Source organism: Chiloscyllium punctatum, chromosome 44 (genome assembly GCF_047496795.1).
Source record: "Chiloscyllium punctatum isolate Juve2018m chromosome 44, sChiPun1.3, whole genome shotgun sequence".
Taxonomy (NCBI): Eukaryota; Metazoa; Chordata; class Chondrichthyes; order Orectolobiformes; family Hemiscylliidae; genus Chiloscyllium; species Chiloscyllium punctatum.
Window position 1 is genome coordinate 43,123,574 of NC_092782.1, and position 13,530 is coordinate 43,137,103.

Here is a 13,530-nt window from a genome sequence, read left to right on the forward strand (position 1 = left end):
AGACCCTGCTAAGACAGGACCAGGTTGTGTGACCCTACTGGGACAGGGAGAGGCTGTGAGAACCTGGGACAGGGAGAGGCTGTGAGAACCTGCTGGGACAGGACAGGGCTGTGAGACCCTGCTGGGACAGGACAGGGCTGTGAGACTCTGCTGGGACAGGGAGAGGCTGTGAGACCCTGCTGGGACAGGGAGAGGCTGTGAGACCCTGCTGGGACAGGGAGAGGCTGTGAGACCCTGCTGGGACAGGACGTGGCTGTGCTATTGAAAGGCTGTATTTGATCATTTTTTCCTTTCAGTGTGGAGCTGAGCGAGTGGGTCAGTGCCCAAGAACGAAACCTCAATACCTCAGCGATGGAGGAGCATTCAATGCTGATTGAGTTACCAGAAAGTGCCACTCCCAGCAAGGTGAGAGCATGCTCCTATTGAGAGAACTTCTGCTGCTCCCTCCCCTACTGCGGTGCCTTCCCTCCCTTCTCAACACTGATCCTCACTGTCCTTCCAATCCCCTCTCCCATTCCTTCCTCACCACCCCATCGCTCCACTCTTGGCTTCCTCTTTGGACTGTCCACACACATCCCCTCCATCACATTGCTCTCAATGATTGTGTTGTTTTTGCCTTCAGACTCGGAGGGGCACCAGAGTGAGGTCGTTTTGTTCCCTTCTGCAATCCCGATCTCGGACCAAGTTGCTGTTTGCTGTGTATTTCATTGCACTGCACGCCCTTGTTCTCCTGTGCTTCACCGGGAACCTCTAAACTCCAGTATCCATGGTGCTGAGGGCAGGAAGCTGACCGAGTCCAGTAACAGCAGGTCATCCCAGGAGCACCGAACCTTCTCTCTACTTGGTGCTGAGACTATGTTTTGCTTTCCATGAGATTTCCCTCCGATTTCCTCTCTACACAGCATTGCTTTTGCTAGGGGTGTTTTTGTATACTGCTTTACTTGATGGGTGACAGTCAATATTTTGCAGTGCTGGAGGGGGAGTTGATCTTGGAGCTTGTCCTAAACGATAACTCAGGATTAGGTCTTGTGGGCGTATCATAGGTCACAGGTCAACTTGTGGACGTCAGATTTGGACACTCAGAAGAGTATGACTGTCAAACACATCCCCCCCCATACACTGATCTCCTCCTGGACATTATCAAGCCATGTGAATGTACGCGTTTACCCTGTTTCTTTTCTGAAGGGAGGAATGCTCCCTCTGATGAAGCACAATAGCCTTTTCCAATTCTATACACATTCCAACACTAGAATGTAGATGTGCTGAAAGTGATTTGCAGTACTGGTGAAGCTCCAGCAGATGGTGATGTTGCACCACAAAGATGGCTGCAGCAGGGCGATGAGACAATGTTCTGGAGGGGGAAATGACTGAATTCCCCCCCCCCTCCCCATAAATATAAAACACTAAGAAACAACTTAAATTTCATCACCTAGGAAAGGAGATGGGCAAGAGAGTAAACCAAACTGAGATCCTTTCCAGCAGATTGTAGTGCAGAAAGACAATTACCAGCTCTCAGTTAAATATGTGGATAGATTTCGGGACAGTGCTGGCCGTAGACAGCAGGTCATGGTATAGCGGCAGAGAAGGTTGTGTTGGAAGATGCAACACTTCACTTCTGTTCAGGTACTCTGGACACACTATCCCAAATTGTTTTTCACTGGTTTCAGCTGTTTCTCATTGCTGTGGGGACTAGGCCCCAGGCTGCTGCCTGGCAGCTGGTTGACAAGTGCCTTCCTACTTCACATTTACACTTTATTCATTTAAACTCCTCGTGGTTTGCAACTCATCTTTGAAATAGTTCTGAATCCCAAACGTGCGTTGGATAGGTCCTGGCCCTGTGTCTGGGAGGATGGGTTGGAGTTGTGGTGGGTAACATGGAGTGAGGGAGTACTGGTACATTGATCGCGCACTCACCCTGTGGGTGAAGTGCCAGAGTATCGTTAATGCCAAGGTTAGGGTGTCTGCAACTCTTCCTGGGTGGGTGACAGCCAGGGCTGGGTGAATAGTGTCTTATTTGGTGGTGTTTTCATGTGGGTGGGGCGTCAGTAAGAGATTTAACCCTTAGCAGGGAGTTAGCAATGAAGGATCAGATGGTTTCCAGTGAATGTGGATCCTTGATCATTTTCCACCGTTGGAAGGAGAGGATTGGCATGATGCCCAGAGAGTGGATCACCAGTGTAAATGTCCTCTAGGTATAGTGAAGAAACAATGAACAGAAATATCCTGAGACTACCCCCTGACCTTCACACCAGCTCACCTGGACGGTGCCAGTCCCCAACCACCAGAGGATGATCCCAGATATCACTGATCCTGAAATTGTCCCAATCCCATGGGCACAGTGTGGAATGTCCTATCATTGAGGGATGCTGAAGGAGGGCCAGAATGGTGGAATTTTAATAAGAGACTCTAACAGCTTGCAAAATCACCAGGAGTTTAAGTCATATGTTTTTATAAATAAAATATATATAAATATTTCAATGACTAAGGGAAATTTCTACTTGTACAATGAGTGAGAGGTCGACGCTCATCAGAAACGATCCCATACATATAATTTAATAGATTGTCTATTTATTTTATGCAAATCAGATGAGCACTTTGTTCTTTTCTTGGGCATGATGGATAAGATGGCTGCCAATAGTTCCTGATAAAGTCTGTAAGATCTCTGCTGGAAAGTGAACTCCTTGACACACAAGTCCATATGTCAATGGGCAGTGGGGATGAGGGGGCTAGCTGCTCCCAACAGCATTGGTGCAGGAACCAGCAGAGGGCATGAAGAGGGAGGGGCTGCTGGGGCAATATCAATGACCAAAGCTTTCATGTATGGCTTGAAATAAAATATTTTTGAAATCAAACGAAGCCTCAATTTTCTCATTCTTGTTTACTTGGCAACAAGGGACGTGGGGCTCATCAAACCCAAGTTCTTTTATCCCAGTTAAGATTTATTTTTCATCTTGAAAGTTTTATTTGACCTTTCACCCAAACCTTTCTCACCTCATCCCTTCCCCATGCTCACGTTTACTTGTCTTTCTCGTGCTTGACATCATCTGGGCCCATCTAGCCTGGTTGTTGGCATCCACTAATATTCACTCCCTCTTATACTGTTACTCACTAGCAACAATGTGTACCATCTGCGAGATGTACTGCAGAAGCTCAACAAGGTTCCCGAGCACCTTCTGAACCCATGACCGCTACCAGCATGAAGGACAATGGTATTGCATGTAATGTACGCTTTATGGGAATGTACTGAGGATTGGCTAACATGCAGAAGATAGAGAGTTGTAATTAATGGGTTTACAGGTTGGAAGTGTGTAATTGGTGGAATGCCACAAGGATGAGACCTAGGGCCTTAGTTCTATATTAATGACCTGAAGGAGGGGCAAAGCACAATTAATCCAAATGTGCTGATGATCCAAAAGTAGATGGAAGACCATAGTGTAATGAAGACGTGAGGAATCTGTGAGGGGATCCAGAAGAGTGAATGGGCAAAACTTTGGCAGGTAGAGTTTGATGTAGGAAAGTGCCAGGTTATGTATCTCGGTTGGAAGAATTGCAAGGCAGGTTATTATTTAAATAGATATGTTGAGGAAGTGCAGCCCAAAGGGATCTGGGTGTTCTTGTGTACGAAGCAAAAGAACTTTAGCATGCAGATGCAGCAAGTAAATAGGGAGGCAAGTGAACTTTTTGACCTTGACTGATTTCATTGTTTGAGATTTAAAATCGGGAGTTCATTGCCGTGCAGTGTGTTGGTGAGGCTGTGTTGGAGTATTGATGCACTTTTGTTCCCCATATGTAAGATACTGGAAATTGTTCAAAAGAGATTGACTTGGCTGATTTATGGAACAAAAGGATTGACTTTTCAATAATGATGAAACGCAGGCGTTTATTCATTAAGGTGTTAAAAAATGAAGGTGACATGATTGAATCATTCAAGGTTCTGATAGATTTGACATGAGAGATGCTGATTTATTTTTAAACCAGTGGGGTAATCTTGAACAAGGGAACATATTTACAGAAGGAAGAGGACATTCATTCCTGACGAACCTCTCCCAACAGTCAGTACATCCGAGGTCAGGTCAGTTTTCCGTCATGTAAATCCAAGGAAAGTGATGGGACCAGATGGAATACCAGACCGTGCACTCAGATCAACTGGCAGAGGTCTTCTCGGATATCCTGAACCTGTCCCTGCGGCAGGCCACTCTCCCTGCCTGTTTCAAGAGGGGCCAACATTATCCCTGTGTCTAAGAAGGCTCATGTGTGGCCCTAACTTCGGTGGTCATGGCCTTAATCAACTCCAGCCTCCCCACTACTCTGGACCCACTCCAATTTGCTTATCAGACCAACAGATCCACACCAGATGCCATATCACTTGCCCTTCACTCCTCCCTAGAACAACTTGACACCAAGGTCTCCTACTCATTGACTACAGTTCAGCCTTCAACGCTATTATCCCCTCGAGACTGATTACGAAGTCTCGGACTAAGCCCCACTCTCTGCAACTGGGTCCTCAGTGTCCTGACCCACAGGCCATTATCAGTGAAGTTTGGGGACAATATTTCAACCTCACTAATACTCAACACTGGAGCCCCCCTGGGGTGCGTACTCAGCCCCCTACTGTACTCACTGTATACCCAGGACTGCGTCACCAAATACCAGACTAATGCCATTTACAAGCTCGCTGATGACACCATCATAGTCGGTCGAATCTCAGATGGCAACAAAACAGACAGGAGGTGGAAGACCTGGAAAAATGGGGCACTGAGAAATTGGGCGGCACGGTGGCATAGTGGTTAGCACTGCTGCCTCACAGCGCCAGAGACCTGGGTTCAATTCCCGCCTCAGGCGACTGTCTGTGTGGAGTTTGCACGTTCTCCCCGTGTCAGCGTGGGTTTCCTCCGGGTGCTCCGGTTTCCTCCCACAGTCCAAAGATGTGCAGGTCAGGTGAATTGGCCATGCTAAATTGCCCGTAGTGTTAGATGTAGGGGTATGGGTGGGTTACGCTTCGGCGGGGCGGTGTGGACTTGTTGGGCCGAAGGGCCTGTTTCCACACTAAGTAATCTAATCTAATCTAAGAACAACCTAGCTCTCAATGCTGGCAAAACCAAGGAACTCATTATTGACTTTCAGCAGGATATTACTCATGCCCCCTCTACACATTAATAGCACAGAGGTGGAACGATTGGACAGTGTCAAGCTCCTGGGAGTGGTCATCCACACCAAGTTTTCTTAGACTCTTCATGTGGTCGCAGTGGTTACAAAGGCCCAACAACATCTCTTCTTCCTCAGGCAGCTGAGGAAATTTGACATGACGGCGAATACCCTTGCCAACATTTATAGGTGCGCCATCGAGAGCATTCTGTCTGGATCTGTCACTACCTGGTATGGCAACTGTACCATTCAAGATTGGAGACAGTTACAGAGAGTGGTGAACTCAGCCCGGACAATCACAAAGGCCAACTTCCCATCTATAAAATCCATCTGCCAGGACCACTGTCAAGGAAAGGCCACCAGCATTCTCAAAGATCCATCCCACCCTGGCAATGTTTTTCTAAACTTCTACCATCGGGGAGAAGGTACAGAAGCCTAAACACATGCGCCAGCCAGTTTTGCAACAGTTTCTACCCTACTGTTAGAATACTGAATGGACTGACAAATTCATAATATTCGCTTGTACCTGTGTCTTTGTTTTTGCTGCTGTTTACCTACTATTTATTATCTATGCCATGTAGCTCTGTGATCTGCCTGTATTGGTCATAAGACAAAGCTTTTCTCTGTGCCCTTGGTACACGGGACAATAGATTCAATTCAATCTAAACCTAAGATGCAAAAGAATTCCTTCTCTCAAGGTAGTGATTATTTGGAATTCTTTACCCCCAGATGTTGTGAAGTTTAAGGTTACAAAGCATTTAAAGAGGAAATAGATAGATATTGAGATATTGGGAAATTCAGGGCCTTAAGGGGCTGACATGAAAGGGGTGTTGAGGGCCGGGGCAGAGCAGCCATCATCTTATAGAATGGTGCAGTTGGCTTGGTGGGGGAGTGGGGGAGGGGGGTGGTAGTGAATGTCCTGTGACTATTTCTTATGTTCTTATAGGTAATGGGAACTGGATAAGCTGCAAGTTTGCCTCAAGCTACTCACTATCCTGACATGAAACTATATCACCGTTTTTAAGTGTTGTGGGGTCAAAATCCTGGAACCCCCTTCACAATGGCATTGTGGGTCACCCTACAGCAACTGGACTACAGTAGTTCGCTAAGGAAGCTCACCATGATTTAAAAGCAATTTGAAACAGGTAAAAATTGCTGGCAAAGCGCACATCCCATGAATGAACATTAAAGATGCTCCTGTCCCTTCTTCCTGATACCTTCTCCTTCACACTTTGCCTTGCCCTCATGCTCCCTTGGATACAGTCTGTGGTTCCTTCCTCACAGTGGGCTCTGTGCAGGCGGTGGTAGTCCTGTATAGCAATCCTGTTGTGTGTGACTGGCCTGCAGCATCAGGCTACATACCTGAGCACTGGGGTGAGGGAGTGTCAGACGGGAAGTATTCAACCTGTCTTGGCTTGTCCCTGCCAGGATACATGTTGTGTGCTTATTTTGACGATGGCAATGTGCGTCATGATAACTGAAAAGGAATGGATGTTCTCCTTCCAGCTTCTCTTGAGAAGTAAGACACCCTCTGCACTCTGTAGTAGTGATCTAGATTTGACAGAGCCATATAAGGAGGTATTAAGGCAGGAGACCAAAACTTTAGTGAAAGAAATAGATTTTTGAGGAGCATCTTAAAGGAGAGGAAGGCAGTATGGTTTGAGGAAGGAATTCCAGAACTTTGAGCTGGTGTCGATGAAAGCATGGCCACTGCTACCAGCATAATGAAAACTGCAGATGCACAAGAGGTCAGAGCTGCAGGAGCACAGACCTCAAACCATTTCAGGGCTGATAGATGGATTTGAACAATGTGAGTCGAATCAGAAAGCTGGAGAAACAAAAGCTTATATCGATCAGTAGGCAGCAAGTTTCCGGTTGAATGTCAGTCACTGAGCTGGGATACACAGACATCAGAGTTTGGGAACAACTGAAGTTTACAGCGACTGGATGATTGGAAGCCAACCACGGAATTGGGGGAATAGATAAAATAGTGTGATACGTGATCCCCCTGGCCCCTTCATCGTGGAGCAGTGGGTTTCCAGATGGTATGTGGTAGAAAGGATGCTATGATGTCATTGCTGGCTGTAGGAGGGCTAACTTGGATAATCCAAGTGGTCAAACTCTCTTTACAGCGTGTGAATGCCTGTTTGATGAAGTGAGCTGGAGATGCCGGAGAATGGAGTTACCTCATCCGCGATCACCTGCAGTGACTGGATTATTGGCCACCAGTAGGCAGTAGAGAGCTGTTTCTTTGGCCCTGTGTTACTTCTAAGACCATAGTGGGTGGCTGGGGGTGGCCGGGAGTAAGTCACTCAGTCCATAAGAGTAGGAGCAGGTGTAGGCCATTCGGTCCATCAGTCAGAGGGTTGCTCATATCTGACATTGTTAGCCTGAGTTCCCAATGAGTGCTGAACACCTGGATCCTGCTGATACAATTGAGGCGAGTGTGTGGTGGTGTCTACACGCCCCAGTTCCATGTCCACTGGCTGGTCTAGGCTTCCTCAAGCCATGGTCCAGGAGTGGGTCATGAGGGGGCTATAGCCACAGTTTGGATTTGGAGCTTGGATTCAGTCCCAGGTCAGGGAGCTGATCCAGTTCTGGATCCAATCCCAGGTCAGGAAGCTGATCTATTCTGGATCCTGGTCTGAGGATCTGCCCTGAGCCTGGACTATTGGTTGTGATCCCAGTGATTCTGAAGGGGGACAGTTCCAATTGCAGTCCAGGGTTCGGGACGGCAGACCATCAGCTCCCTCCCCTTCTCCAGGAGCAGTATGTGGTGAACTGGCCTGTCCTGTGGAATTGTTCACCAGGCCTGGGCAGGGCAAACACTGCCCCCGCCATTGCTGCCCATCTCTTATCCAAGCAGACCTTTTCTGTATTTAATAACAAACCAACCTGTACCTGCTGGGAACCTGAATTAAAACCACACAGTGCTGGAGAAACACAGCAGGTCTGACATTTTGGGTGCAGGGACAAAAAAAAATAAACAGAGTGACTGCTTCAGGCCGGTGAGCTGCTGACTCTCTCTAGTCCCCACTCTGAAATGTACAGCTTTCCACTTCTGGCTGACAACTGCACTGTGCGCGCACACGCAGGGTGTCCCTTCCTGGTTTAAAACTACGCGCGTCCCCGCGGTCCCCAGCCAAGCCTCTTCGCAAGAACCGAAGCGAACAATCCCGGGACCGATAGATTCCCCCACCCATCCAGCAGGTAAGAAAGTTTCCTGAACTTTCCCAAACTTTCGGGTAACTTTCCAAGCGCCCCCCTGGAAGTGCTGTGTTAATCATTAATCAGAGAGAGAGAGAGAGAGAGACATGGCAGGGTCACTTTTAACAGACACCTCCCTTCAAACCCGGCTCTCTATTAAACTTCACGGCTTCAAGCCCATCTCGGAGAGGCAGGCGGTGTAGGGATACCTTCCTGGGACCCCTGATCTCTCTCCGGAATATTTACCTGGAATAATGGGATACCTGTGAGTGAGTTCCAACCTAATGGAGGGGTCTGGATGATCTATCAGCTCAGTTACAGGTCCCTCGGGTGAATGAAGCAGATTGCAGTTGGTGAAGATCTGAAAGGAAAATGCTGACTTTCCTCAGCCACTCTGGCATCCCCAGTGCCCTTGGCCATGCCCGTCCCACTGCCATCCATTCAGCAGCTCCCCTTCTGTTGCTCATAAGGTAGGGAATGGGTGTGAGGGAAGTTTAAAGATCATTGTTCTGGGGCAATCATGCCTGGATCCTCATGTCCCGGGATGCACTCCATTTTTCAAAGTGGGAAACAGGAGAGACTGGGAACAGGGATCCTTGGTCAGCACCAATTCACGGCCCGTTGGATTCTCTGAAGGTGTGGTTCACCAGCTGGGAGAGACCGCACTGTAATTTTCACATGAGCATTCAGCAAACCGCAACAGTCCAGGGATGTGAGACCGCAAGCAGGGAGAAGGGGAATTCTTTTCAATGAAAATCACCAAAACCAGAGGAATATGTGTCAGTTCAGGCGCATTCCCCAGAATTTGACCGTTCGGATGGTGTCAATCACATTGAGGTGGATGGGCCTTGTGAGAAGCTGCCTGCTGTATCTGACAAGTTAATCCCAGTCCTCCATCATGGCTGCTGTCTGCTTCACAGACCATTCCCACCTGCTGGTAATGCTCAGTTGCTACTGGTTGGTCGCCAAACTCACCACTGGCCCCATCCGGGCATTTGAAACTTCAAAATTGTGTTGGTTGAGCCACTCAAGAAATGAGGCCAGGACCTGGAATTTCTCCAGGTGTTGGATTGTCAAACCCAGGGGGTTCAGTGGAAATAAGAAGAGAGTTAAAACAGCAGGCAACCAATAGCCTGGGTAGACAGGCAGCAGGTCAGGCAGCATCAGGAGGTGGACAAGTTGATGTTTCAGGTGTAAGCTGAAAATATGTTGCTGGAAAAGCGCAGCAGGTCAGGCAGCATCCAAGGACCAGGAGAATCGACGTTTCGGGTATGAGCCCTTCTTAAGGAATGAGGAGAGAGGGGTCATGCTTGTAGGCTGAGTGGAAGCAATCCATCCAGCGGACATTGGAATCCCCATTGTGGAAGAAATTGCATTGTGAGAAAGCAATGGTGCAGTGGGAAGGGAATGGGGTGTTGGGGGGAACGGAGGAGTGGACTAGGATATTACAGAGTGAACCGTCTCTTTGGAATACTGAAAGAGGAGGGATGTTGTGCTGGAGTGGGTGAAAATGACAGGAGGTGATATAGATTAGATTAGATTCCCTACAGTGTGGAAACAGGCCCTTCGGTCCCACAAGTCCACACTGACCCTCCAAAGAGTAACTCACCCGGACCCATTTCCCTCTGACTAATGCACCGAACACTACAGGCAATTTTGCATGGCCAATTCACCTGACCTGCACATCTTTGGACTGTGGGAGGAAACCAGAGCACCCGGAGGAAACCCACGCAGACATGGGGAGAACGTGCAAACTCCACACAGTCAGTTGCCCAAGGCGGGAATTGAACCTAGGTCCCTGGTGCTGTGAGGCAGCAGTGCTAACCACTGAGCCACCGTTAAATAAAGAGCCCGATGAGGACAAAAGGAACCCTGTCACTTATCCTGGAAGAGAGGGGAGGTGGATGGCAACAGACATGCAGCAAGTGCATGGTTGAAGGCCTGTCCACCACAGGAGATACCCTCAGTGGAGGAAAGAGGAAAACTTGTTAGAAGCTGTGGCTCAGAAGGTTGCATTATTGGAGTTAATATAATGGAGATGGAGAATCTGGGAAAATGGAACTGAGTCCTCACCGGAAATGAAATGGTAGGTAGTTTGATCAAGGCAGCAATGGGACTTTCTGTGCTTGTATTGAATATTATCTGAGAACCTATTCCTGGAAATGGGGACAGAATGGTAAGGAATGAAAGGGAAGAGTCCGATATAAAGTCAGGTGATGAAAAAAGGGTGAAAATTGGAAACAAGGTTGGTGAAATTCTCAGTTGTAGGGGAGAGCAGGAATTGGCGCCCATACAGTTATCAGTGGACTGGGAAAGGAGATGTGGAAAGGCAGCTGAGTCAGACTTACAAATTAAAATTCAGGCTTTGGTAATGTTGTAGAACAGAGAATCCTAGGGGTTCAGGCACATACACTTCGAAGTATGTGTCACATGTAAATAGAGTGGTTAAGAAGGCATTCAGCACGCTTGCCTTCATTGCTCAGACATTACAGTGTGGGAGGCTGGACATTGTGTTGTGGTTGGAGAAACTGAGGACTGCAGATGCTGGAGATCAGAGCTTAAAAATGTGTGGCTGGAAAAGAGCAGCAGGTCAGGCAGCATCCAAGGAGAAGGAGAATCGACGTTTCGGGCATAAGCATTCCTGAAGAAGGGCTTATGCCCGAAACGTCAATTCTCCAGTTCCTTGGATGCTGCCTGACCTGCTGCGCTTTTCCAGTAACACATTTTTAAGCATTGTATTGTGGTTGTACAGGAGGCTGGTGAGACCTTTTCTGGAGTACTGTGTTCAGTTCTGGTCGCCCTGTTATAGGAAGGATATTATTAAGCTGGAGATGGTTCAAAAGAGGTTTACCTGAATGTTGCCAGGAATGGAGGGTTTGAGTCATAAGAAGAAGCTGGATAGGCTGGGACTTTTCTCATTGAAGTGTAGGAGGCTGAGAGGTGACCTTATAGAGGTTTATAAAATCATGAGGGGCATGGATAAGGTGAATGACAGGTGTCTTTTTCCTAGGGTTAGTGATTTCAAGATTAGGGGGTATATTTTTAAGGTAAGAGGAGAAGATTTTAAAAAGATGCAGGAGACAACTTTTTAGATGAGTGGTTCATGTGTGGAATGACTTCCAGAGGAAGTGGTGGATGTGGATACAGCTACAACATTTGAAAGTCATTTGAATAAGCTCATGAATAAGAAATGTTTGGATGGATCTGGAGCAAGGTGGGACTAGTTTAGTTTAAGATTATGGTCAGCATGGTCAGACCAGAGGATCTGTTTCCATGCTGTATGACTCTATGACTGGGACAAGGAGTGTTCAACCAATTCAAAGAAAAGACACCCTTCACCCATACTGATTCCTAGAGCCACATTTTTGATTTGGAGGAAATGAGTTGAATCAAAGGAGAAGTTGTTCAATGTGAGAGCAAGCTAATCCAGGCAGGAAAGGGTGGTCATGGATGGGGACTGATTGAGTGTCCATTCAGTGAAGGATCCATGGGTCATCCTGGTGGGGGCTGGTCAACTGCAGTGAAAACAGGTACCCAGCGAGGGAGGTAGACGCTGGAATCTCAGTGCTTACATATCTACAAAGTAGCAGATAGTCAAGTTTGAGATGCAAGCTAAAATCTAATCAGGCATTTGGGTAATTTATTAGTAGAATGACAGACGCTCAGAATCAAGTTAATGGCTGTAATCTAATTGGGGGAATTATACTATAGAACAACAGATCTCCAACTGTTTTGTGAGTGCCTGTTTTAGACATTGCATTATAGCAAGGATATAAAATCAATGGAACAATTGAAATGCAGATTCATTGGGGTATTAACAGTATTATATCTTTAGAAAGAGGCTTATAAAGTTAGGCCTTTCACTGATTGTTGAGAAAATAAAGAGCTTTCTGACCAGATTTTCTTTTGGGTGTGTTTTCAATCTGGACACTTTGGGGGATGGTCCTTTTGTCGTAAAATTCGAACATGAGAAAATCATCTGTTTTTCTGGCATGACCCTGAGAAGCCGAGTGTTAATGAATAACAAGATCTGGCAGTTCCTGTAGTCCATCATCCAACTGTCTTATTGACATTCCAGCCCAACAGCACCTATGGGTGCACCATCACCAGGTAGACTCTAATGGTTCAAGTTGGCCCCCATCACCACCTTGTTAAAGGCAGTTAGGAATGGGCAGCAATGTCCATATACAGGAGGAAAATTGAATGACTAAATAAACAAATTGATTTGTAACTGGATTTTTCTCTGTCCTGGGTTAATCAACTTCTCATTTTGTGTAACATGGACAGTAAACGGTTCCTCTTCCTATCAGTTTAAGAAGCTATTGTTAAACTTTGATTAACGATGCAGAATGAGGAAATAAAATAGGTTAATTAATCAAGTAGGTAACTTCTTGCCTACTTGATAATAAACTGGAAAGGCTGTTTCCGTTTACACTGCTCAGTATATCGAGCAGGATATGGCCTGTATGAGTCACAGGCCCTGCTGCTGAATGATGTTTAATTTTTAAGGCTGTTCCATTTTAAGGTAAGTTGCACATTTGAGGAAGAGTTAACAATTCTGATGGGCTGGGAGTTTTCACTGAAAGCTCAAAGTGCAGTTTGGAGTTCAGCAATGAACCAATGGCAGAACATTTAGTTTCACTCAGTTCAGTTTTTGCACAGAGATACAAGAGAAGAAGTCTGAACGTGACAAGACCTGAGGCTCAGAACAACAAAAAGATATATCAAATGAACTGTGAAACAGAAAGCATTACTCGCAGAGGAGAACTGCAAAGAGGACAACTGCATGTCATATGTTTCCATGATAGGAGGAAGACATTTGGCCCACTGTATCCATGCTGGTCAGAAAAGATCTGACTACACGAATGCCATCTTCTGCCTTTTGGTTCAGAGACCTGCAGGCAATGTCAACACAAGTGAATATCTAAATACTGCTTGAATATTATGAGAGTTTCTGCAGTTAGGTGAAGTCGTGTTCATTCTTGTACAGTGAAGGGAAGACTGGGGTGGGCAGGATTTCCATAGTGTATATGTATTGAGGTGTTGCCATGGTTGGGCGGGGGGGGGTGTTACATTTCTATGTGAGGGTGAGGGTGCGCAGGAGAAAACAGCCTTCATTAGACAAACGCAGGAAGAGCAACTTGGAGATGGTGCGATTAATCGAGGATACAGTGATGT

At 46.8% G+C, this 13,530-nt stretch overlaps 2 protein-coding genes across 7 annotated transcripts in view; both read left to right on the forward strand.

The window, feature by feature from the left end:
• The window catches only part of LOC140466929 (golgin subfamily B member 1-like), a 73,147-nt gene extending 70,295 nt beyond the window's left edge, over positions 1 to 2,852 (forward strand). For all 5 annotated transcript variants that reach the window (XM_072562781.1, XM_072562779.1, XM_072562784.1 and 2 more), the window contains 2 exons: positions 297 to 405; positions 623 to 2,852. In XM_072562781.1, the coding sequence (XP_072418882.1) occupies positions 297 to 405; positions 623 to 754 (241 nt within the window). In that variant the 3' untranslated portion in view covers positions 755 to 2,852. The remainder of the gene's footprint in view (positions 1 to 296; positions 406 to 622) is intronic.
• A 3,790-nt stretch (positions 2,853 to 6,642) lies between these two features.
• The window catches only part of LOC140466930 (hematopoietic lineage cell-specific protein-like), a 76,863-nt gene continuing 69,975 nt past the window's right edge, over positions 6,643 to 13,530 (forward strand). Inside the window, exon 1 of one of the 2 annotated variants that reach the window (XM_072562785.1) lies at positions 6,643 to 6,664. The gene's annotated coding sequence lies outside the window, so the exon portion shown is untranslated. Of the gene's footprint in view, positions 6,665 to 8,280; positions 8,356 to 13,530 lie in introns of those variants that run through there. The other variant, XM_072562786.1, reaches the window with a different exon arrangement.